Consider the following 24,203-nt stretch of genomic DNA (forward strand, 5'->3'; position numbering starts at 1 on the left):
TCTTCTTTCTGCTCCTTGTGCAAGTACCTTCAAAAAGAAAAAGGTTCAGGGTGCAGGTAAAAGACAATGCATGGACACCAGCACTGAGTGCCACCACTGCTTATAAAAATGTTTCTTCATTGTGTATCCCCATCAATCTCTTGATCCTGTTCACTGCTACGTTCACTGTTAGGTTTATCCAAAACCCACACAGGTTTTGGGCTGGGATTTAAACTCAGCAGTGTTAAATGTATCATGAAACCTTCCTGTCACATTTCAAAGTCAATGGCTCTTAATATATAAGAATAAAAAGCAATAGTTGGAAGAAAGAAAAAAGGCTCTTACCAATTTTTAATGTACCTGCATTAATGGCATGAAATGCTGGTTCTCTGTATATAGCTTTTACAGAGATTGTTAACATCCACTTTTAAGAATATCTCCTTGAAGTACCCACCGGCCCTTCTTCCTGTACTGCTGGAGAGATATATTAATGAACAAAGAGGAGCTCCTATTGAAGATAAGTATTTTCTCCCTGCTGAAGAAAAAAATTAAAATTGGCTAATTGAACTCCTTGGAGTAGTTTTGTGCCTACTGCATATAATCATAAACCATAATCCAAAAGGAGCAAGGGCTTGAATGAGCCGATTCCCTTTAAAACAATGTCATTATTTCCAAGTGCATTGTCTGAGCAAGCTGAAGTCACTCTTTGAGGATCACAAGCCATGTACTATCTACTCCATTAGTCCAAATCAATAAGGCTGGAGATGCAGGTCAATACCCCTATTTACTCATATTAATGTAACTTAGTTATATTACTTTTATAAGAAGTGTTACTTACAATGTGTTTCATCTTAATTAATAACTATTAGCAGGAATAATACAGTTTTATCTATGGCTTATATAAAAAAAATACAAGTTTACAATTTAGGTAATAACCAGTGGTTAAATCCAGGCCACGAATCATTCTGCAAAGGATAAATTTGAATGGACTTCCACTTCTAGTTGTGTTTTGTGAGAATTACTACTAAAACTGAATAATGGTTGAATTAACCAATGCAGACATTTTAACCCTTCTTTTTCTTTTTGCAAATGGCCTGTCAGGAAGGGGTGGGTTTTTATTATAAATAAGGGAGTTACTTCCATTTATAATACAACAAAGCTGCTGACCCAAAGTGTTATTTAAAACACACTAATTCTACTGAATGTTTTCATGGTGGAGAAGATATGCTGATAAATATTTTGATCCACATTCATTGCAAGGAACTTTGGAAGTGCAAGACCAAGATTATCAGCAGGTTTTTTGCTCAGTTTTTGCAGCAATCCCAATCAATTCAGAGATCCCAGAGAGAGATCAAGAAATTCCACCTGAGAAACTGTGCTTGAGATGGTATTTCAGCCAACAGACTTGATGGTTTGGAGAAGACTCACCAGCAAATGTTCCTAACAGCATTCCTCCCACCCCAGCCCTAGAGGAGGAGGAAGTGTGAACCAAGTGTGTGCCCTTGTTTTGTCAAACCCTGGCACCCCTGTGGAGATGCCCGTGTCCCGAGTGTGATGGTGTCATGTGTACAGCTGTGGGTTCTGCACAATTCCAGGCCAAAGTGCACATAAATCCAAACAACAGAGAAGAAATCTTTTGGGTTTTTTATGAATCAAGTAGTTGAAAAGGCATTATTTTCATAAATCGCTTTTACTCTTTTATAATTTCTCTTGACAATAATTCTTGGTGAGTATGCAGATAACAACAACAAGGCAAGCTTAATATTCACTCAGACTTAATCAAATAGGTCATATAGTCTTCATTTTACCCATTAAAATATTTTCATTTATAAAAATTAATCTAAATATAAATATCAACACTAAAGATTGAAATCACCTGATGACAAAATAATTCTTTGTGTGCTATAACATATGCTTTTATGATTTTTTTAAAATGGTAGATTATATCTTTGCACGTATTTGGCACGATAAACATTTGTAAAAATTCAAATGCTTAGAGCAGGTGGGATTTTTTTTTAAGTTTTTTTTTTTTGCAATGCCTACACAGTACACATTTGTCTGTCAAAGAAGACTGAATATTTTAACATTGTAACACGATAGTAATTGCTTTTCATGCCTCTTAAGGAAAACAACCTACTCCAAACTTTGTTGGCTTGTTTAAATCACACTAACAGAACAAAAGCCAGAGAGTTATTCTATTAAAATTAGTAATTTCTGTATTGATATTACATACACAATATTAGTTATTATTTATTAGACGAATATGCAGACCAACCACCATAAATGACATTTCATAACACGCATACCTGCATAAACCAGAACCTGGGAATGTATTGTACACATACACAAGAACAGTCAATGGAGGAGGAGACTGAAAAATAAAAAAATTACTAGGCATCCTACTCTGTTTAATTTCCTTTACTGGATTGCATATATAAATAAAATCTATTTGTTTTATATATATATTTATATATTAAACAGAGTGGGCCAAATTTATCCCTCACATCTGTGCAAACCAGTTTCAGAGAACTAGTATTGTGTGAGAGTAAAAGAAGGCCTAATTTCACCCAGAATGAAGACATTGGGTCAGATCTTGGGCAGATGAAAATTCCTTGAAGGAATGGAGTCACACTTATGTATTGTAAGTGGGAAGGTGATTGTATTTATTCCAAGGATTCCTCACATGCAGCTGGACATCAGAGTACTGACAAGCTAGATGTCAAATGTGGATGGCAGATTTGCAGCTGGCACTGTCTTTCCAATCAACCCACCCAGTAATTCCCTGTCTCTCTGACTTGCACCCCCTAAATCCAGCCTAGTCAGGAAATTTGCTTGTATTTGCCCAGCCACAGACATTTCATGGCCTGGTGTCCCAGGGAACTGCTTTCCTGCTGCATGGCAGGTAACATGTGGCACTCTGTTCATGGGTGTTCACTGGGAGCCCAGGCAATGAAGGAACTCTCCTCCTTCCTGGTACCCACAGCTCTTGGGAGAGCTCACCACTCCTTAATGCTGAGGAGAACTTGCCAGCCCATGCCTTCCTTCATAGCACATTTCACATCAACCCCATCTGCACTTGGGTACCTGCTCTGCAAGTGGTGTGGAAGGTAAGGGATTCACTGGCTTATCACCTCCTCTGACTACCTTCTTTGTATTCTTCAGAGCAAAAAAATCCACAAATAGGCTATGTTCTCCCACAAAAGGGTGAGAGGGACACCCTGTAAGCAGCATCCTCCCTCCTGGGCATCTGCCAAAGGGCCTTCTAGTTTGACTCATCTGTTAAGGGTCTCAAGAAATGAAAGAAAGAATATTACTATTCACAATCCAATTCAGAGTGGTCCAGTAGAAGTGTGGTGCATGTGGCACCAGCAACAGGCCCCAGCTACTCTCTGGTGGCTCCAGACTAGTATAGGAAGTGATGTCTGGGCTACATTTGCCTCCTTCTCAGAAACGCCAGTGAACGCCAGAAAGGAATCTCTTGCAAGCTGCCAGCCACCCCACAACCAACAGTCAGTCAGCAGAGATCTCATCCCCTGCACTTTCACCTCCTTTTTCCAATCTTAAAGGTTTGGACACAATTTATTCTGAACTACAGCATGGTCGGCCACCACCAAGTGGACAGTGCTGCCAAGAACAAGACATATGAAGGTGTTGGTTTCTTTAACAGTGTTCAGATGTTTCCAGACACTGGGATTGCAACTCGGCAGACATCTGGTCCACGTGTGTGGCCACCAGTTCCTGGTTCAGCATGACACCCCAGCTTCCTAGAGCAATATCCCTAGCTCTGGAGCTGGAACATTCAATCTGCGAGATGCACTCTCAGAGAACAGAGTAGTCTTCTCCCTGCTACCAACCCTCCCAAGACTTCCACTGACTCCCTGGGAGCAGAGCGAGGTACACAAATTCTCCTCTCCCTTCACGCAGCTGAAAAGCAGCACACACTGCATAAAGTTGTTCTTATTGCTCGACAAGACAGATGCCCACATGAATAGTAAGAGGCCAGCAAATATGGATCACAGGTCTGCTTTGGCAGATTAATTGGCCTATAGTTATGACTGAGTGTACAAAAACATACTGCATTTTAAAGACTACATACTTTAGTACAATTGATAGGGAGAAAAAGTGCATCTTAAAATGTGGAGCCTTGCATTTGAAACATAGCATCCTGTCTAGAGTCCTCTGAGAACTTTAAGGCAGAGTTTCCTGTAGCGGACCACAATGCTGAAGACTTGGACAGCTTTCTCAGTGAGGTATCCAAATGAAGCCCTATAACTGAGGCTCTGTGGGTTCTTGAGGGTCCATTTTCAGCTGGACATACACAATGGCTGTTAAGAAAAGGCACTCTAGTGTACAGCCTTAGGCAGTGTGTTATTGGCAGTAGGGAAGAGTAAGTTTAGTACATCACAGCAGATCCTATAGCAGGTTCCTAGAGCAGAGTGGGACAGGAAAGAAAAAAAACATGAGTGAAGAACTAAACAAACCTGCTGAAGAACACAGCCATGTCCTTTCCCTTCTCACTTCCCCACGTATTTCCCACATGTTCTGTAGCAGACTGCTTTGGGACAGTCAGCTTTTTCCTTTATCCCGCTATGGCTGCTGTAGAAGAAATGACTGACAGCTGTCCTGGGTGTCCTGAGTGAAGCCTCTTTGTTCAAACCCTGCAGAACCCATGTGTGATCTGTCTATCCCTTAAATTCCACTTAGATAACCTTTTAACATTTCTCAACAATTAGTGAAATTCAAGGTGACTCTCTCCTGCCAAGTTACAATGCACAGATGGTTCTGTGAGGGTCTGATTCAAAAGTCTGAAATGCAGGGCACAACTAATTTATTTATTATTTAAAAAATATGGGTAGCATGTTCCTGGAGACCTGGCAGCCAGGCTACATTATCACAAGCTGACATTCAGGAGCTGCTATTCTATAGTATATAGTCAGACATCTTCCAGGACACTGGTCATATTTGTTCAAGAGTTGCCTCAGCAGTCTCTATTTTTTTCCTCAAACTATCAAGAGAAGATTTCTGAAGACACTGAAATACAGCTGCCTACACAGATACTGCTATCTCTCTATTTGACTGATCTTAACAAAGTTTTAAAAACATTTGTTTACCATTAAGTCCTTGGCAGTGCTTTTCCTTTCTTTAGTTCTTTGTGTTAGAGATCCTTGGAGCATGAAGTTTCTGTTAAACGTTCTGACAGTGGTAACTGGAGAGCCATCTATTTTTTCACCTGGGAAAAATACAAAAGGGGAGATTTTTCACATAAGAGATTGAAGAAGATATAAAAATACTTCTGAAGAGTCACAGCTTCTAGAGAGACAAAACTTCCCCTAAGATGTATGAGAAAAGTTGGATTTAATTTAAATTAAAAACAGCAGGCTGTGGTACTCCAGATAAATTAAAGTTTGAGGCCATGTCAATCAGTGGAATTACAAAAGAATAGTGCAGTGAACAAAACCCTAGAATTCTCAGAGATAATGCACTGCAGAGTTAAAAAAAAACAATCAAGATCCACAAAAAAATCATGAAAGAACAAAACCCATTTGATTTTATAAAAACATTTCACAGCCATTCTCTGGCATACCAGGAATATTGCTGAGCCATTTCATACAGACTGAAATCAGCAAATACAGACTTTAAGGAAGTGGTGGGTTATGGAGGGTGGCAGCCACACTGTGTGGTGCCCAGCCATGCTGCAGCAGCACCCCTCTTGCAGGGCAAGTATTCAGCATTCCTCATTTGCTTTTTTCAGCCTTCTGCCTCTGCTCTTGTTTACTTGTCACTGTCACAACTTTCACTGAAGAAAGTGGCAATGCTTTTAAATGTGACAAAGGGGTATTTTATGTAATAAAAGTACATGGAAAATGAGGAGGATGGGACAGTTTATTAGGCTTTCTCTGTTCATTTCGTAACTTAAACTTTTCCCTACTTTGCTGGCCTGTACATTATATTGAATCTTACATAGAGTCTCTCTCATTTACATAACACTTTAGGCACACCTTTTATTGGTGGAGCTGGAAGTTTTCTCCTCTGCTGTCTTGATGTGTCTATTGTATGCATCTGTAAACAACATACATGCATTACTCAATTCCATTATAGAGAAAGAGGCAATGTTTCCCCAATGTATTTTTTGAATACTACATAATGTTCTGGCACCTGGTTTGTTTGCTTTTGATCCCGTTTCCTTGTCAGGTGAACACAGGGAGCCACGTTCAAGCCTGCAACAGTGAGAGCTGATATTCTGCTCTCAATATCTGAAATCTTCAAAGAAAATAAAAGAGAGAGACAGACAGATGGGGAGGGGGGAAAAGAAGTTTTAAAATTACTGTGGATGCCACTACTGAAATATAACCCTCCCCCAGTAAAATCCACTTTAATAAGAAAATATAAACAGATGGCTAACTTCTTCAGCAATTCTGACACCTTCCTGCATTCTTTAGTCCTGACATTAAAAGGGGCTTAATTTGTTAGTAAAGATGGAGTAAAAGAACAATCCAACCTACCTTGTGACTCCAAGGAAGAGGCATTTTACTCCTTTTGAAGAAAAAAAGAAAGGAGGAGAGAAAACCTGCATCTGCTATCTCCTGATTACCTTTAGCTGCATAATCCCAAATTCATTCAAGCTATGTTTTAATGAGCTTCATTTGTGGGACACATTTCCTAACTGAAAATTAATTTCATACATGTGCAAAGTACATCCTCTGTTACAAAATCAAAACATTTGATCTTATTTATAGTTCAAATGTATATGCATATTAAACACAAGCATGCATAAATGCAGGCATACACTATATAAAAAGACTGAATGGAAAACAAATTGCCAGGGAAAAGTAGTCTGATATTGAGAGCAGTGGAGACAAGTATTGACAAAAGAGAAAGAAGAGTCAGAGAAGTCAGACATATAACCCAACAGCTGATACACAATGACACCTGAAGCCACAGCTGGCTTCACTCTGCAGATCTTCCATTGGCCTCCTTGCATAGTTTAGGCCTCTCTCCTCCTCCCTCTCACTCCCATTAACAGATTTACCCTAAAATAATGACCAAAGCCAACAAAACACAACTGCCAGTTTACCAAGCAGTACAGCAATGCACTTCTGACATCAGAAACATGTCAGGCTCTCAGATATTTGCTCAGTCCTGAGTTGAGCATGCTTCTACTGAGTAAAATCACCAGGTACTTCCCATTAAACCCTGACAGAGTCAGGTCAGGGCATCTTGCTGGGTACAGACTGGGCAGTGGGCTGCAAGCAGTGTCAGCCCTTTGAGGTCTGGCAGCATATCTTGTTCAGCTTTTAGCACCAGATTACAATGTGTTCTGAGCCCCAGCCTTTCTGGAGCCTGCTAGAGTGGTGCTAGATCACCATGCACAAGAGTTCTTGCCTTTGGCTGGGACGTGTGCTGCTTAGCACCTAAATCCCACAGCAGGCATGCAAGCCCTAGGCTCTGTCCTTGGCTCAGCCTCTGACTGCCGTTGGCCTTTGCTGGTAGAAAGCTGCCAACAGTGGCATCTTTTGGAAAGTGCTTGACAAGCTGCTGATTGGATAAACTGCCTCAGACTCTTCCTGCTGTCTGACCAGGGCCATGCTCATGACACAGAATGCACCATGTCCAAAACCAAGCTGAGGGAAGAAACAAAGAGATACAGTACATCTGGCTGGGCTGAGTTACACAGCTCAGTTATGCTCTGCTCAGCTTGTGATGTAGTCAGCATCCTTGGATCATCAGACTATGACAGTACAAAAGAATATTCAAAGCGTGTAGGGTGAGGTGGGTGTTAGGCAAGGCAGTGTGAAATCTGCAGATGGAGAGGAGCTGCTGTCCTCACCTGAAGCTCTGCATGATGAACCTGGGCAGCTGCTGTGGCCACCTGGTCCTCCAGATCAGCCAGCTCAGATTCCTCAGTAACGCTGCTGATCTTGCGTGCGGCGTCTTCCAGGGTGGTCAGCTGCCCCTCCAGCCCATACACCGTGCTGGCTGTCAGGTACACCTGCAGGGCCAAGGTGGGGACAGGTGTCAGTGATTCCTGGTTTGTGGGCATGCAGGTTTGAGCAGACTGCATTTTCCATTATACCTGCAAGCTTCCCTGCTTGCTAGCCCACCACAGGGAGGTTTACCTGGCAGAGGAAAGTCATGGGGGAAATAATCTGAAAAACACACATCCACAAAGAGAAGGGATGAACGAGGTGGCTGCATTACAGATTCCATAGGTGCTACAATTTATTCCAAACCAGATTTGTTCCAGATTGATCAGCAAAGAAAAAAGTTAAAAAGTTTTCTTTTTTATTATTGATATTTCATCGCATAACACCCTAAGTCTACAAAGGGAAGTCTATAGATCACACCTCATATAAAGCCGTGTTTCTTCGTCCTAGGGTGACGTTATGGTGCTTGTATCCCCAGTCGTGTGTTCTGTTTATGCTTGATATATGTTCTGTGCTTTCAGGACTCACTCTGAAAGTGAAGGTTTGTTTTGTCTTGTTATCAGCCTGCTCACCTCCCCACATGGTCTGTTGTCTAGGAGAGCCTAGAGCTTGCTTGCTGTCTTGCTTGCTCTTGTTCCTGCTTTTGCCTTTGCTTTTACTTATTAGTTAGCTAGGCAGTCCAATTTTTTCCCTGGACTGTTTTTTTCCTTTCCCTTTCCTGAATACCATCCAACCTGCTCCAGACTGGGACCTGGGAAACACCAAGAAACACTGAGAGCCTGCATTTTGTGATCTGCAGCAGCCATCCCCAGTGCTGGAGAGCAATCCCCAGTGCCCAGACCTGGGCGACCACTCCCAGGAGAGACTTTCTGGATTTGTTCATCTCTTCAGAGTGGTGGAAGAGTTTTTGTCATCTGGTGTTGTTAATTTTTTTGTGCTGGGGAGTGTTTTGCTTGTTAAATAAACAGGTTTTTATCGCACTTCTCTCTGAGGAAATTCTTCCCAAACCAGGTGTAGGGGGATGGGCCGTGGAGGTTTGCTTTCTGGGGGCTCCTTCCGGAGGTTTTCTCCCAAATTTGCCCTAAATCAGGACATTCTTTAAACCCATTTGATGCTTTCTGGCAATAAAAACTGCATGAATAACTGTTCGGCAGCAAATTGTTATTAACTTCCTATGGAGTAAATGTGCTTATATGTATAAACATTTTCCAACCCATCCTGCTCTCACCCAAATATACAGCAGGCAAAACCTTCACACCTGCTGGGCATTTGAGTAAATCTGTGGATGATCAATAGGTTTATTTGGGCCAAATAAGAGAGAATTACAGACTTCCCTAAAAATAAACAACTCTTACTATTTTCCCCCACCTCTGGTATCTATAACTACAGCTAAAGGTTTCATTTTTCATTCAGGCCTTCAGAGCAGTAATTAGTGATACACTGTGTCTCCTTGTTTCTCTTATTTCACAAACCCCCTAAGGTACATGGAGGTCACTGGTTTATGCAAGAGGGTAATTTTCAAGCATTAGCTTTTGAGATCTGTGCAGAACCACATGAAAATACTGCACTTTCTGCTCATTTACTCCTTAGCCAAGAGACTTGTTTCCATGAGGCTGGTAACAGCACAGTGGAAATGAAATATATATTCTGATTTCCCCCATTGCAATAGCAGTAAAGACTGTGTTATTACAAACCTAGCATGAAATTAAACATGGCTGTGGCTGACTTCAGGGTTCAAAGGGCAAGCAGATAGGCTCTGAAGAAGATCCTTGAGCCAAAACCTTTATTTCATATGTCTTTTACTCCTGCAGTTGTATCTGCCCACAATTCCTGGATCATTCAGTCCTTTGACATAAGAGATATTCAAATAATTTATGGATCAAAATGGTGGAGAATGACCAGATTGCAATTTATTTACTTATTATTCCTTTTCTATTTAATTGATTTTTAATTGCTTGAAATAGTTTTCTTTTTTCTTTGTGTCACTTGTAGATATGTTTTGTCCATGCATGTGAGTTTGATAGAAACAAAATCACTACATCTGTACAAATTGCATCATATAAGAACATTTCCTAACTGCAGGTATGAAATCTTTGAAACACATATCTGAAAGAAATAAGTAATCTGATGTAAAATTTTTGCTGAAGTACCTGGGGACAAAGGGGGTCCATAAAGTTAATGTGATGATTTAAATAGAAATGCTCCTGGTTTTGTGGGGTTTAATTATTCTTACTGTTCATTTAAATGATACATCTTTTAAGTATAACATACCACAGCCAGTTTAGATAAAAAGACATTTTTTTTAGATTTCCCTGTCACATCTAAAAGCTTAGAGAAAGAAGAAATAGAATATTTTGAACAGCAGCATATTTAGAAAGTTAAAGAAAATATGCATTATAAGTGCTGTAGCAAAATCTCTGCACAGTAAGATGTTCTTTTCAAGAGGGGGAAAAATCCAAAGAAAATGGGACTGATAGAAAAATGCCATTTTTGTCATTAATGTTTCTGTAACTCAATCAGCCCCTACATTTGTGAAATATTAATGAACATTTTCCAGCTGGAGCTAAAGAAAATATTTTTCTAAAGAATGTTCCATTTACCTGGACAATTGTAACACTTCCAAACAGCAATGGTATCCTTGCAGGTCCCCCCTAAATTATGCCATTATTCAATTATTCATATTTAGATTGTGGAGATTCATTTTACTGTCATTTAGGTATGCACAACTTCCACAAAACCCCAACCTTTTGCGGGTACAGATGGCCCTACATTCTTCACACTGTTGCATGCACAGTCCTTAAAAGGCTAGAGAGAGCAAAAATGAACAAAGTATTTATAAACACTCAGATCCTCTTGTAGAAGTTGCTGCAATGAGGATGTGGTTCATGTAGATATGGCCCCAGCTGCAATGGGAAAAGTTGTGGTTTCCTGCATTTCTAAAGGCTCTTTACCATGGAGTGTAATGGTAAAATCTTCAAACTGTGATGTTTTTGCCATCTACTTCATGTCCTGTGTGGGACAGAGAAAGATGTTCTGTGGGGACACAGCAAGACTGTGCTGGATAGCTTGTGAATTCTGCAGAGAACTGGGAGAAGCTAAACCAGAGATGCTGCAGCGAGGGCAAAGCCAAAGCAAGAAATGCTCTGCCTCTGTGCCCAGTGTGTTCTCAGCGAGAAATGCTTAGCCCAAATAAATTATTAGAGGCCACAGCAACACAGATGCCAAACCTCCACATTGCTGGGAGGGATTATCAAAGTGCAGTTGGGAAAACAAAACATGCACCTTAGATAGTTTGCAACACAGTTCTCCACAGAAAAAAACAGGTGGGACCAGATTTCCTCAAGTTGCTCTTTGTCCTCCAGAACTTAGTTCTTCTGAAGATGTGGTCCAGCATGCACTTGGATTTTTATTCTATATTCACTTCTCTACCAGATGAATTCTGTGGTGTTTGGACCTTTAGGATACTTTACTATTTCATGAGAGAGAGTCCAGTGCCAGGAGTGGCTTTTAGTGGCACAGAGTATCTTCCACCTAGTTCTTTTACTGGGGTTGCTGTGGATATATGTTTCTGTAGAGTAAACTGATTTTATCTTCTAAGAGGAGATTCTGTCTGAAAATTTTCTGGGGCTAAAGAAAACCAGGATTTGTCTTCTTGAACTGATCAGGATGATATAATGGTACAGTGCAGATTCCTATGAGATCTTTAAGGGCTCCTGATGAAGGGAAAGGACACTGAAATGTAATTACTTAAATATGGGAAAAAGAGAAAGTTAAAAGTGTACCAACTCCATTAACTGGATTCACAAAAATTTCCAATGAGTAGCAACTTCATTGTATGATTCAGCATTGTACCTTCCCCTGTGTATGACAGGTATTAATGAAAAAGGATGGATGATTTGGATGTTGCCAAACAAATGTTTGTTTAATTCAGATTCTCCAGCCTGCTCTTCTAAGAGTGCAGGAGGCAGCTCCAGATCCCTCGGTGCTAAGCACAGTGTGCTGGAGGTGTTGAGGGGAGGAAGAGCTTCTCCACTTCTCTGTGTGACTTTTTCCACCTGTCCTTGGAATGATGAAGCTGTGCTGAGACTAGGAGATGTGTGATTTCAGCCAGGTGTGGCATAGCCACACTGCCATAGAGGTGTGGAGGGCATAAATGAGTTTTTGAGATAGAGCTTCTAAACTTAGTTGTAAACCCCAAAGCATCCAATTCCTCCTCCCCTCTATATTTAAAGTACATAAAACTCCCCCTTACTGACACAGTTAAGCACTGTTAAAACATTTTTTTTTTCTATTCATGTATTTGTTTAAAAACCCCAAATTAATTTTGAACATCCACTGATGCTGCCTATGTTCCTTCCCTTTCAAGTTGGTGCAAACAAACAGGTGCACTCACTCACACATGTGACTCTTTCACATACTGATTCATCTTACATTTTCTTCCAGTGTTGTGAGCTGCTCATCAAGTCTGACAGGATCTGTGCCCAGGGGGAGGGTTCCTCTTCCTATGTCCTGAATGTCATCCGGGAAGTCGCCGGGATCGGTGGATTCTGCTATCAGTTCTTCAGTGGCGTTGATGACTTTCAGGACTTCTGTAGATATGTTGCAGAGCGAGACAGCAGAGTACTTCTATTTTTTTACAAGAACAGACAGAGAAAACAACAGCATTAATTTAGCATAGAGGGGTAAGATATAAATCACCTTCTACTAGCCCCAGCTTTAGCCATGCTAAACCCATATCCATGGCTCTCTGCTGCAAACAGATACAAGAACCATGTAATGGAATTGGAATTTATTTCCCATTTTCTCCTTCCCTTTCTTACATAACCACACTGCTACAGCATGCGAAATAAAATACACATGCAATTCTTCTACAACAGAATTCTACCAGAGGGATGGTCCAAATCTTATCCCAAAGGAGCACACAAATATCCAGCTTTAAACTCTACACGAGCTACATAAAGCTGGTTTTGCAAAAGTGTTTTAAACATGTTTTAAAACACAATTTTCCTTTTTGGATACTGGCAAAGAGATGTGCAATGATCTATGTCTACAGGAGCCATTTCATTATGGATGTAAGCATGGAAAAGCAATCTTCAGCAGCCCTGTAAGGACAGCATTTTATTAAAATGCTTATTATGAACTAAATGATCACCCCAAATAAACAAAGACTGACCTATTAGTGTGCAAACACTTGCATCCTTTTATTTTTTAAAATTTCAATTTACCTATTTTTTAATATGGAATAAATTATATCAGATACCAAGGAAAAGCATGCAGTTTTATCCATTTTTTAAAAACAACTGAAAACCTTTTTATCAGTATTCTTTACTTGTAATTTTTAATTAACTGTCCTGATTCTTAAGATTTTCACATAGCTTTAAGCTTCAGGACCTTCCTCTGATGAACGAAAAAAAAAAAAATCACCAGATGTACCTTCAAGAACCAAGGTCAATATCCAAATTATATAGTTTGGAGACTGAGCTAAAGATTATTGAAGCCAATAAAAATACTGTCACTGAATATATGTGCAATACCTTTAGTGTTGCTTTGCCTAAAAGAAAGTGTGGAAAAATTTTAACCAAAATTTAATTCATTTCTCAAACCTGCAAATACTTATGCATGTGTATTAGGAGCTTACCTGTCTGTAAATTTTCTCAAAAAATATCTGCAGATCAACACTGAGGAAATGGACAGTCTTTGGAGTCTATACAGTAAATTCTATGGTACTGGAGAGTATAACTCGTTACAAGTGTCTATAGGTAGGATACAGGAGAAATAACGTTCTTTTGATTCTCACAATTTCTTTGGGTTAAATTGGAAACATACTTTCATTATTTCTTTCCTTTAATTAGCCGTCCATTCTTATGTTAGGTAAGACTTCTACTGAAAAGCTACATTTTTAGCAGTACATACTCAATTGTTGTGTATCAATACATTAAGGCATCTTTAACACTATTACTCATCTGAATTACATGAAATAATTAGAATGAGAGATTAAAGAGAAGAAGAACAAAGCAAATACAATATGCTACAGCACTCAATCCTTAGCTTGTTAGGACAGCCAACACAGTCCTAAACAAACAGGCTTGGGACTCTCTTAAGCAACAAATACTTGAACCCCATGAATAGCATACTGGCTTTTCCCCATTTATTTTCACAAGTGCCAATTAGGTTAAAATCAGATCAATAATTTTATAGGAAGAAGAGAAAAATCAATGCTACTTTCTTTTATTATTTACTTCTACAATTACCTAGTTCTTATATTCAGTGAGTAGTGAACAAAAAAGGATGAAGGCCAGACACTATATATTCTTCATCATATTCACTGATGTATGTTCTCCATTTCAAGAACTGTAGCCTCACTTTAGTTTGTATTATTTATTAAATTTTTATTAGCCTTTATAGTTAATTATAAATGTCAAAAAAAAGATTAAATTAAATTAGAAAAAGTCATCTTTATACCACATTATGATAATCCATATTAGTGTTTTTCACAGACCAATTACTAAAAAATAATTTTTATGTTTTCAAGGTAAAATTGTCTGTGATAGATATCTTTGTGAAATCAGATTTTGAGTGAAAAATACCCTAGCTTCTTAATAGGAAATGGATAGGGGAAAAGAAATTCAACAGTAAAGAACAGAACAGAATAGAATAGAATACAGTAACTTTTCATCTGGAAGATGATGAATGATCACTTAGTCCAGCTACCTGACTAGTTCAGAGCTGACCAAAAGTTAAAGCATGCCCTTCAAGGACATTGTCCAAATGCCTCTTATACACTGACAGGGTTGAGCACTGACCACCTGTCTAGAAACCAAGTTTGAGCAACCTCACAGTGACAAAATGCTTCCTAAAGTCCACTCTAATCCTCCACAGGTGCAGAAATGTGATTTGTAAAAAGCTGGATGCTCATTTCATGCTTTTCCATATGATTTACCCTCCTTCTGAGCACCTATCAAAAGCTGTTAAAACAGCTCATGTTCCAAAATGGTCTGTTTGCAAATATAGTAAGGTACTCTAGATATAATTATTTAACATGTGTAATGGGAAAACCCAAAATAAATTAAAAAAAGCAATAATAAAAAAAGAAAAGAAAATGTGTTGCTGGGTTTTAGTACTTCACAAACCTCTCCCTTCCCTGACCACCCATGTCAAACTCAGGATTTATAAGACCATATAACAATCACCTGAAATTCACAGACACACACACATCAAGATCATCCTGGTAGGTGGATTTCAAATTGCTCCAAACACCTCTTGGCTGTTCAATTTATCTTGCCATTGCAGGAAAGGTCATTGCTTACACCTCTAAGTGACTCACAGAGACAGCTGTCATGCCATGAGACAGGCTCTGTCTTGTCAAGCAAGTCAAAGAACTAATATGGATGTGGTAGATGCAGAAAGCAATCTCTGGTACAAATATCCAGCACAGGAAAGCTAAGTGCAACCATTCTTCTTGAAACTCTGGGACACATTTGGATTTCAACTGGGCTACCCTACTTCTGAATTAACACAACCACTCCAAATCAAATCCATGCAGCAGACCAAGTATGAATGTTTCTACTAGTTATGAGAATCTTTGTTTTTTACTGAATTTGAGACTAAGCATCTAATGGAATGAATAAAACATACATTTAATCTTTTTATGATAATTAATATCCATGGTCACCAACATGTTAAGAACACAGTCAAAAGAACATGCCTGATTTCTCTGAGTTCCATATGGTTGAGTCTTAAAACCAATGAAATGCTAAAAATGTGTGTGTATGCAAGCATATATACATGTTTGCACTGAATATAAGGCATATATTGTAAAACTTCTTTACTGCTATTTCTGTTTGTCAGATGGAAAGTATTCCTGTTTTGAGAAGATTATGTTTTAGTAGTGCAAAGATCAAGTGGTCTTGCTGACTGTTAGCCACTCCCTTTCCTTCTGTTGCCTCTCTTTCCTTTCCCTGTTGATGCTGACAGTATTTTCTGTGTTGTTTAACTCAAGCATGCTACACTGGAACATGCTTTAGAGACCACTGTTTGCATCCTTGCACAAGTAACAGAAGGAAAACAGGATGATAGAACTGAAGCAATATTAAGTACCCAAACTGCTAAGAGCAGGTGAGATTTAAAGTGTTTGTATGCATCTCAGCAGCCTGTAACATTTTTCACATCCTTTCCTTTGCATGAACATTATGGCTTTTATTTCTGATGCTCTCAAAACAGTTCTCCATCACTAGCACTACTTTTCTTCCCATTGTACTCAGCCATTAGTGTTTTCTTTTTTTCTGCCACTACAATGTCATCATTAGGCTCTTTTACAGAGCATGGGAGAGGGTGACCTGCAATTCAGCAAAGAACAGTGACATCAACAGCTAGATCAAGAAGTAGAGCAAGAACACCTTTCCATCACTAGCAGTCCTGGCAGTATTGACCACATCATTGATGACTTGTGGTACAATCATTTTTAGCTCCAGTGTCAAGGCGTTATATCACGCACTGACTCATGGTCAATATCCCTCTTTTTATAGGGTTTTATAGGGAGTTAAAGGGAGCTGGGGAGAAGATAAGTTTTGCTTTGCCACTGATTAACTCATCCTTTCAGAGTAACCTGACTCAATCCAAGCTGGGTGAAAACAAAATCAAACCCCAAACCTGTCTCCTTCATCTCCCCACCCTATGGGAGTTCATAGTAGAATTTTGAGAAGGCCTTGAAAAGAGCAATGAAAGTCCTTCACAGGCCAGCAAAATCTGGGACACAAGTCACAGTGTGGGAAGAAAAGAGCCATCAATGCCCAACTATCTGTGGCAGCTGTCAACCCTGACCTTCAAAAGATCTTCGGCCCAAAAGTGAGCCCTAACCACTCATTACCATGAAAATTGTGGGGAAAAAAAGGCTAAATTCTGCCCGGGTGTTTGAAGGCAGACAAGTATACCATGATAATCCATGATAATCTTCTCTTCAAGTTTAAGACTACCCACCTTCACCTTTATAATGAATATCTTAATTTATGGGCATTCCTCTAGAAAAAGAAAGCAAAATTATCTTACAGACTGTGAGCTATTATTCTACTGATAGTCTCCAAAGTATAACACAGAGAAATAAAGTTTCTCTTTCTGACTGTGCTAGGTAATGCTGAATATTACATTTTACTGATTCAATCCACTGTCCTAATATAGCTACATATGTTATGCTTATTAATATTTAATGCCTTATTTCTAGAGACAAGTTGCCTATAATCATGAGAAAGGAAATTATTTTCCAAAAGTGAAATATTATAGGCCTAAGCTGGAAATTAAAATATTTCCATTTTAAAATCTACACAGGATTCTGATATACAATGGACATGTACTAATTACATTATACAACTGGAAAAACACTTTTTCTTTAATGTCACCATTGATATTTTTACTAAATAAAACTAAGATAATTAAAAGATAATTACAACTTGTAGGACAAAAGTAAGAGCAAGGAAAAAAGAAAAAAATTGAGAGAAGTGTATTGCTAAATTAAACATCAACTTTGAACACAAAAAGTGATTCTTATTTTATAACTGAGAGAATGATGCATGACATACTAAAAATAGCAGGTATTTTAATATAAAGGATAAGCATATATTTGCTCAGGGAATAGAATGAAAATATTTTTAATATGTGAGCCTCGTTAGCTGAGATTCAAATAGCACAGAAAGAAGCCTCTTTCCACCTAGAAAAATGATAAGCAACAGTCACTAGCAGCAAAGTGAGAAAATATCTACTTACTGTACAAACTCTACAATGAATTAAGGGTTTTGATTATTTTTTAAATTGAGAGCTTAGAAAGATTTTTAATAACTACTATGATCAGAAAAATTCCTTCCAAATTTCTTAATATAGGTGAGTACATGATAATAAAAAGTTCATACACCTTATCATTGTCTTCTGTTCTTCTTTACTAAAACCAAATTTTCATCACAAAGCCAAACAAGGGAGCCTGTCTGCTCCACATGTTAAGTGTGATTATAAAATAATTTTCTGCAATGGTTATTGATTGTGACCAAATGGTATGATTTTTCAGGCCTGATATTTTCAGGAAAACATTTTGAGTTTAAGAATGTTGATTGGGAAACATGGAAACCCTCAATATCATGTTAAGGCATCTCTTACTACATAAGAGATGTAAAAAGACACAAATAAAACAAAGCTTTCTCACCTGCTGCAATACAGTGGATAAAAACTGCAGCTTTAAATGAAGATCAAAAACCTTTTGTTTTTCCTAGATAGTGGGAAAGCAGTTAAATAAGAAGGCAGAAAAGTTATATTAACAGCTACAGAAGTTAACAACTATATAGGTTCAGACTTACAGGGAAGTTTAGGATAAATAGCAAGAAAAAAGAAACTACCAAGATTAAAACAGCATAAAATTTAGATTTTACATTTATTACTAAAATATTTTAAATAAAGCAATGCCTAATTTAATTTTATTTGTGAGATTCAGACTAGCAGACCTCACAGAGACAGACAATGTAAATCACACACAATTGTTTATAAAACAAAACAGAGGGAAAATACTATTTCCACTGTCACAAAAAGTGTCACTAGCAATGGAAAAAATATTTTTGCAGCAGTGTTAAGAAGAAGAAGAAAAGCTAACTATATTCACTTTTGGAGTGTACACATCAGCAATTTAGACAGTAGTTACCGAAGAGTCTGCACTCACTTATGTCACAGTCAGGTGTCCATCTGAGAAACACCTGGGCTAAGTTAAGATGTCTTGTGCCAAATCACTTCCTACTGTTTGCTGCTGTCCCTCTCCTGGCCTCACTGTCCCAAAACAAACAATTAAAACCCTTCATAGTAAAAGTCTCCAGTAACCAGTCAGTAGGCTTACAGTAATCTCCTTAATTTCCTTAGGCCTGTTTAAACTGAACTGACTAGTTTTGCCTTGAAGTAATGAGGAAACCACAGTCGCCCTGCTGGCTGTGCTGTGACAGAAGTATCTTCCAGCTGAGGAGTAGCATTTCCCTGAAACTCTTCCAGCTAGATCTGAAAGACCTCAGTTTTCAGTTCCAAGTCTCAATGCAGCAAAAGAAGACAAAATAATAGTAAAAAACAGTTTATTTTCCCACCATATTGTTCCAGGAGCTTACACTAATGTTCACAGATTTTCTGCAACTGTATCTGTAGAATAGCTTGGACATTTTCTCCCTTAGTAAATAAATCTTTGGCAAGGAGAGAACTGATGGAGATTCCCCTTGCATGTACACCGCAAGAGCTGGCTTGGTGTGCATGCACATAGGTGTCAAAACTGAGACTATGAGAAAAAAGCTGTTTACAAAGATACTGCATTCCCCATGTGAAGGCAGCTGAAGTGTCACCTCTTTTACCCTTCACCAGTAGATCCAACAGGCTTTGATTCAGTTGCTTAAACACAGATAGAGAAAGTGCAATTTGAAACAGCGCAGTCAGATATGACATGGACCTGGGAGATTCACATTTCATCTGGGCTAGCAGCTTAAGGCCCTGTGGGACACTCCAAGATATCTCAGATGGTCTATCTACATCCACATTTATGCTAATGTATTGAGCCCAGAAAGTGTCAGAATTGGAGGTACACAAACATCACTGCTAGCTTTGAAAACTTTAAAAAATAAATGTTCATGGTCTCGATGCTTGAAACGGAAGACTCAGATTCTGACAAAATAAACTGAAGATCAGCTTGATTATTTTATACTAAAGACTGATTAATAGTAAATACAGAGGAGAAACACCTTGAATGGGAATTTTGTCCAGCAAACCACTTAAACCTCAGTTTAAAGTTGAACATATACTTGACTGCTTTGTTAAACTGAGAACTTAAAACTTTGGATCCATTAGCCCAATGTGAAGATTATTATCACGTACCTCTTTTCACCTTCCCTAAACAAATTTTTTTTTCCTTCTGTCATTCAAAATCCTGTGCATAGATTATTTTCAGTTCATAGACATTAAAGATCACTTTTTACAATGCTGCCCATGTTCAGTTTTCAATGCTGGATTTTGGGAGACTGTCATGATAACGAACACAATCTTAAAAGCAATGATCCATGAAAACACAAGAATTAATCCAAGCATCTTGCACATAAAAATGTGAAACAACAGACACACAAATACCTTCCAAGCTGTTAGCCCAGGAAGATATCATTGTATGTTCAGCACTACCATAAAAGCAGCAATGTAGTAAGCTACTGTATTTATGCTGTTGTGTTTTCTGGCCAAAGTGATCCACTTGGTTGTCCTCTAGAGACTTTTACTCAGAGACTTCTAAAGCTTTTAGTCATATGAAGCTGGATGGCAGTTTCCTATAAACCCCTTCCTGAACTAACAAACCAGCCAAAATACCTAGGAATTTAGGAAGTTGCAAGATAATGATCACAAAAACAACAACACCATCTTCTGTGAGGACAGTGCCTGCACCAGCACAAATGCCTAAAGAAGGCCAGCCACCAAGAGACACAGGCTCACTCTTGATGTTCCAGCACCGCTTTGTCAGCATCCCAGACATCCCTGCCATGATGCTTCAACAGGTCTGTGGTACACAGGAAAGATTCACTGGCATGTGCATGTCCAATGACATTCTCCAGCTCCATCAAGGCTGTGAGCAGAAATCTCTCCAGCAACTGAGTCCAGTGGGCCCCATGCTTGCCTGACCTCCCTTACTGAGCCCTGACCACTGCCTTCAAGGCCAGCCCCGAGCACCACTGCTAGCATACACACCATGAAGTTGGCTCTCTCTTCTGCAGGAACATGCACCCACATGGCTGCTCTTCTTGCTAAAAAGACAGAGGCCAAGGCAGATTTTCTAACAAGTCTCAATCTCATTATACCAGTAGTCGAACAGTGCTAATTTACCTGATTAAAAAAGCAAGATGTACTCTAGAAACAAAGGAAATAGGCTTCTGGCAAAAATCAACATGAAAATGTTATTCATGCTTTCATATGAACTCATTAAATGAGTTTGTGCTTTCCCCAAAATAAAGCTTTTTAGAACCTAAGAAGAATAAAATGTTTCCAGAGAATGGAAGCATAAATATTTAACGAAAATATTATTTATGCTGTTATTCATCCTGTCAAGTGACTTGGGAGGTTTCACTTAGAAACAGAATCCCACTGTGCTACTTAACAAACTCACTTAGAGGCTGTCATTCAGAGAAGAGCTATTGTGTCATGTAGTAATGTCAACAGAGAACAGCAGGATTAAACAAAGGATTTTAACAAACTAAGCCTTGGTTGTAACATTCTCTGAGCAGAAGTAAATGCATAAAGGGATTTAAAGAAATTCCTTAAGCACACAGCACACTGCATCAAGCTAATGCAAGGAGGAGAGAAACTCCATGTTACTATGGAAATTTAACTCACTTGCTCACTGGTATAGCTTAAGAAAGTTGTAATACTAAGTAGAAGTAGAAAAAAAAAAAACAAAAGTAAGGTTTTAACAACTATTTCAATTTTCATGCTATGTGGACAATTTGAAAAAATGGCAGGGGCTAATCTGTTTTTTAACATAATCTCTATAGTTTCTCATAAAGCAGTCACAGGGATAAACTGCATTCATAAAATGCAGCCTGTCAAAATCGCCTTCTAAAATGTAATTCTGGCATATACCATGAAATAAAGACCCAGTCAATTTATCTTCATGAAAGCATTAAAAGAGAAGGAGAATGGATGGAGGAGACTGCGAATTAAATACATCCCATTCATCATGCATGACACTCTCAGGATCCATTAAGATACTTCAAATGGAACTTACATTTTGTTTTATTTTCTTTAGGCATTTATTTAGGGTTTTGGGAGAATAAAGTAAATACTAACCATCCAATCAAAAAAAAAAAAAAAAAAAGGAGCAAGACAGAAAGAATTGTGCAAATCATTTTGCTAGTACAAGATGTTTCACTAAGACAACAGTTGCACAATTTGAATTTTGGTTTGTTCACACCTGAAGTTTAGAGGGACTAAAGGCCAACTCTACCCTAAGCATGGCTTTTGGTGAAAACCATGGCCTTTCACTGCACAGCACTGACAAATGGACTTTTCAGGGCTCTGCATACCCCAGAAAGACTGTGAATTACTTCTGTAGCTTAAGTAGGACAAAATATTTTAATAAAAAAAAGTCTGCTGCAGGATTATGTTTGTTTTAAAAGGAGAGCTGTGAATCTCCACAAAACCATTTTAGGTAATCACAAACTGAGGGATAATGAAAATGAAGGTGCTGAAAATCTAAGAAGATTTAAGTCTAACTCCCAAAATTAACTTTAATTAATACCAACCTAAATTCTCAGGTATCCCAGATGAATTAGGTAATTAACTCAAAGGTCGTCATATTCAAATTTGCATCTTAAAGGCAGACACAGGACTCAAAAGCTCAATCTGAAGTGAGAACTGAGAACCCATAAATGCCAAACAACTTCAGCTAGCTCTCCATGAAAGATACCACTTTTACCACTGCTTCAGATCATAATTTACTAAATACCCTTTTAAAAGCATCAGCTCAATGTGTGATTACATGAGATTCCCAGTTTCTATTAAAACAGAAGTCCTGTTTTTTAAAGGTGCAGACAGGTGAAGGTCAGATAAGCACCAGGTACTTAATTTCCAGTGATTCAAAAACAATACATGTTTTTAAGTCTTATCCTATGGGGTGTACTAGAATTAAAAATTCCCAGCATTTTAAAGTTGCTGAAGTGTTCAATCTAGTGATTCTAAAGCTATTGCATCTTTTATGAGTTTAGGTATGTCTGTATTTTAGACTACCACAGCCCCAGCTGGCATTATACACTCTCATCTTCAGTATTTCCTTGTAAGATGTTGGCCAGCCAACTTTCCAGAAAGAAGGCACATGCCAGAAGATTTAAAAACAACTTTAAGGACAACTGAAAGACTTGTCAAGAATAAGAATGAAAGCAGTGTGCCTGTTTCTCTACACCTGGAGAAGTTTTCCTTGTCAATTCCACTGAATTCCAGACCATGAAGAGTACTGGAGTATTCTGGTTTCTTTATTACAGACAAAAAGAGTATATACTGTGACCACTAATGAAGAGAACTTCTTTATCCAATTCAACTAAAAGACTAGGAACTCCAAGCATTCCTTATTTTGCTGAACATGGTAAGCCCTTCTTTTTTAAAACTTAAGAAAATTTTATTGAGGAAAAAGATAATAATCTTTGCTTTATTTTAAATAATTGACATACAGATTTGAAAGAAATAGCAAAATTAGGAGAGAAAAAGCCAACCAATCTTACTTTGTAGATGCATGCAGATGAATAAATACACCAAAAACATACATTCATTATTTTCTGCACTCAGTTCTCTATACAGGAGCATTTCAGAAAGTCTTCTTTGTAGTCTTTAATTCTGGATTTCATTTGCATAACGTTATAACCCCAGCTAGCCCATATATACTGTTGAATAATGTGATATTGCTGTTTTGTCTTTATAAACCAAAAAAAAAAAAATTAAATAAGCCAACAAGCTCTGAGAATAAATTCTTTATGTGATTTCTTTGGAAAGGTTGTGTGCACATCATGAAGGTTTTTGCACACATGATATCAAAAGTATTTACACTCCTGTGTAGTCCATGGCTAAATAACTCTGATTCAAAGTGTCACATGCTCCTTACATTTGGAATGAAAGGGGATCACCTAGTCCAACTCTTTTGCTCAAAGCACATGCCCAAGGCATTGTCCAGTCAGATTTTGTTTATATCCAAGGACACAGACTCTACAATCTTTCTGGGAAACCTATTCCAGTATTTAAACACCAACACAGTGAAAAAGCTTTTAATTTGGATGGGATATTTTGTATTTCAGTTTGTGCCTACTGCTTCCATTCCTGTCAGAGGAAAGACTTCAATTTCCACTTTATTTCCCACAACAAACACTCCTCACTCTCCCCTATCAGGTATTTAAACGCGTTGAAAAGATCCTCCCAAACCTTCTCTTTTCTTGGATAGACAATGCCAGCTCTCTCAGCCTCTCTTCATATGACAGATACCTCAGTTTTTAATCATCTCTGTAGCCCTTCACAGGACTCATTCCAGCGTGTCCATGGGTACCTTGTACTGGGGAGCCCAAAATGGGACACAACACTCCAGAAATGGTCTCACAAATACTGAACAGAGGTGCATAAGCTAATCACTTCCCACATGCAGGACTTGCATTTCCCTTTGCATTTGACTGCTAAAAGTCTTGTTAAAGCAAAAAAAAACAACATTCATAGCTCTAAATGTCCCAGATTGACATGAACTTTCTAAGATGAACCTCACAATGACATGGGCCAGCTTCTTCAGGT

General features: G+C 38.5%; 1 protein-coding gene across 9 annotated transcripts in view; it reads right to left on the reverse strand.

Moving 5' to 3' along the window:
• Positions 1-1,610: 1,610 nt before the first annotated feature.
• Positions 1,611-24,203, reverse strand: part of MYRIP (myosin VIIA and Rab interacting protein) — a 307,188-nt gene continuing 284,595 nt past the window's right edge. For 6 of the 9 annotated variants that reach the window (XM_021531268.3, XM_021531272.3, XM_021531267.3 and 3 more), the window contains 7 exons: positions 18,091-18,153; positions 12,336-12,530; positions 7,808-7,969; positions 6,136-6,240; positions 5,979-6,039; positions 5,091-5,209; positions 1,611-4,405 (listed from right to left, as the gene is read on the reverse strand). In XM_021531268.3, coding sequence (XP_021386943.2) covers positions 4,373-4,405; positions 5,091-5,209; positions 5,979-6,039; positions 6,136-6,240; positions 7,808-7,969; positions 12,336-12,530; positions 18,091-18,153 — 738 coding nt within the window. In that variant the 3' untranslated portion in view covers positions 1,611-4,372. The remainder of the gene's footprint in view (positions 4,406-5,090; positions 5,210-5,978; positions 6,040-6,135; positions 6,241-7,807; positions 7,970-12,335; positions 12,531-18,090; positions 18,154-24,203) is intronic. The other 3 variants (XM_021531273.3, XM_021531278.3, XM_077786769.1) reach the window with 2 other exon arrangements.

Source organism: Lonchura striata, chromosome 1, assembly GCF_046129695.1.
Source record: "Lonchura striata isolate bLonStr1 chromosome 1, bLonStr1.mat, whole genome shotgun sequence".
In the NCBI taxonomy this organism is placed as follows: Eukaryota; Metazoa; Chordata; class Aves; order Passeriformes; family Estrildidae; genus Lonchura; species Lonchura striata.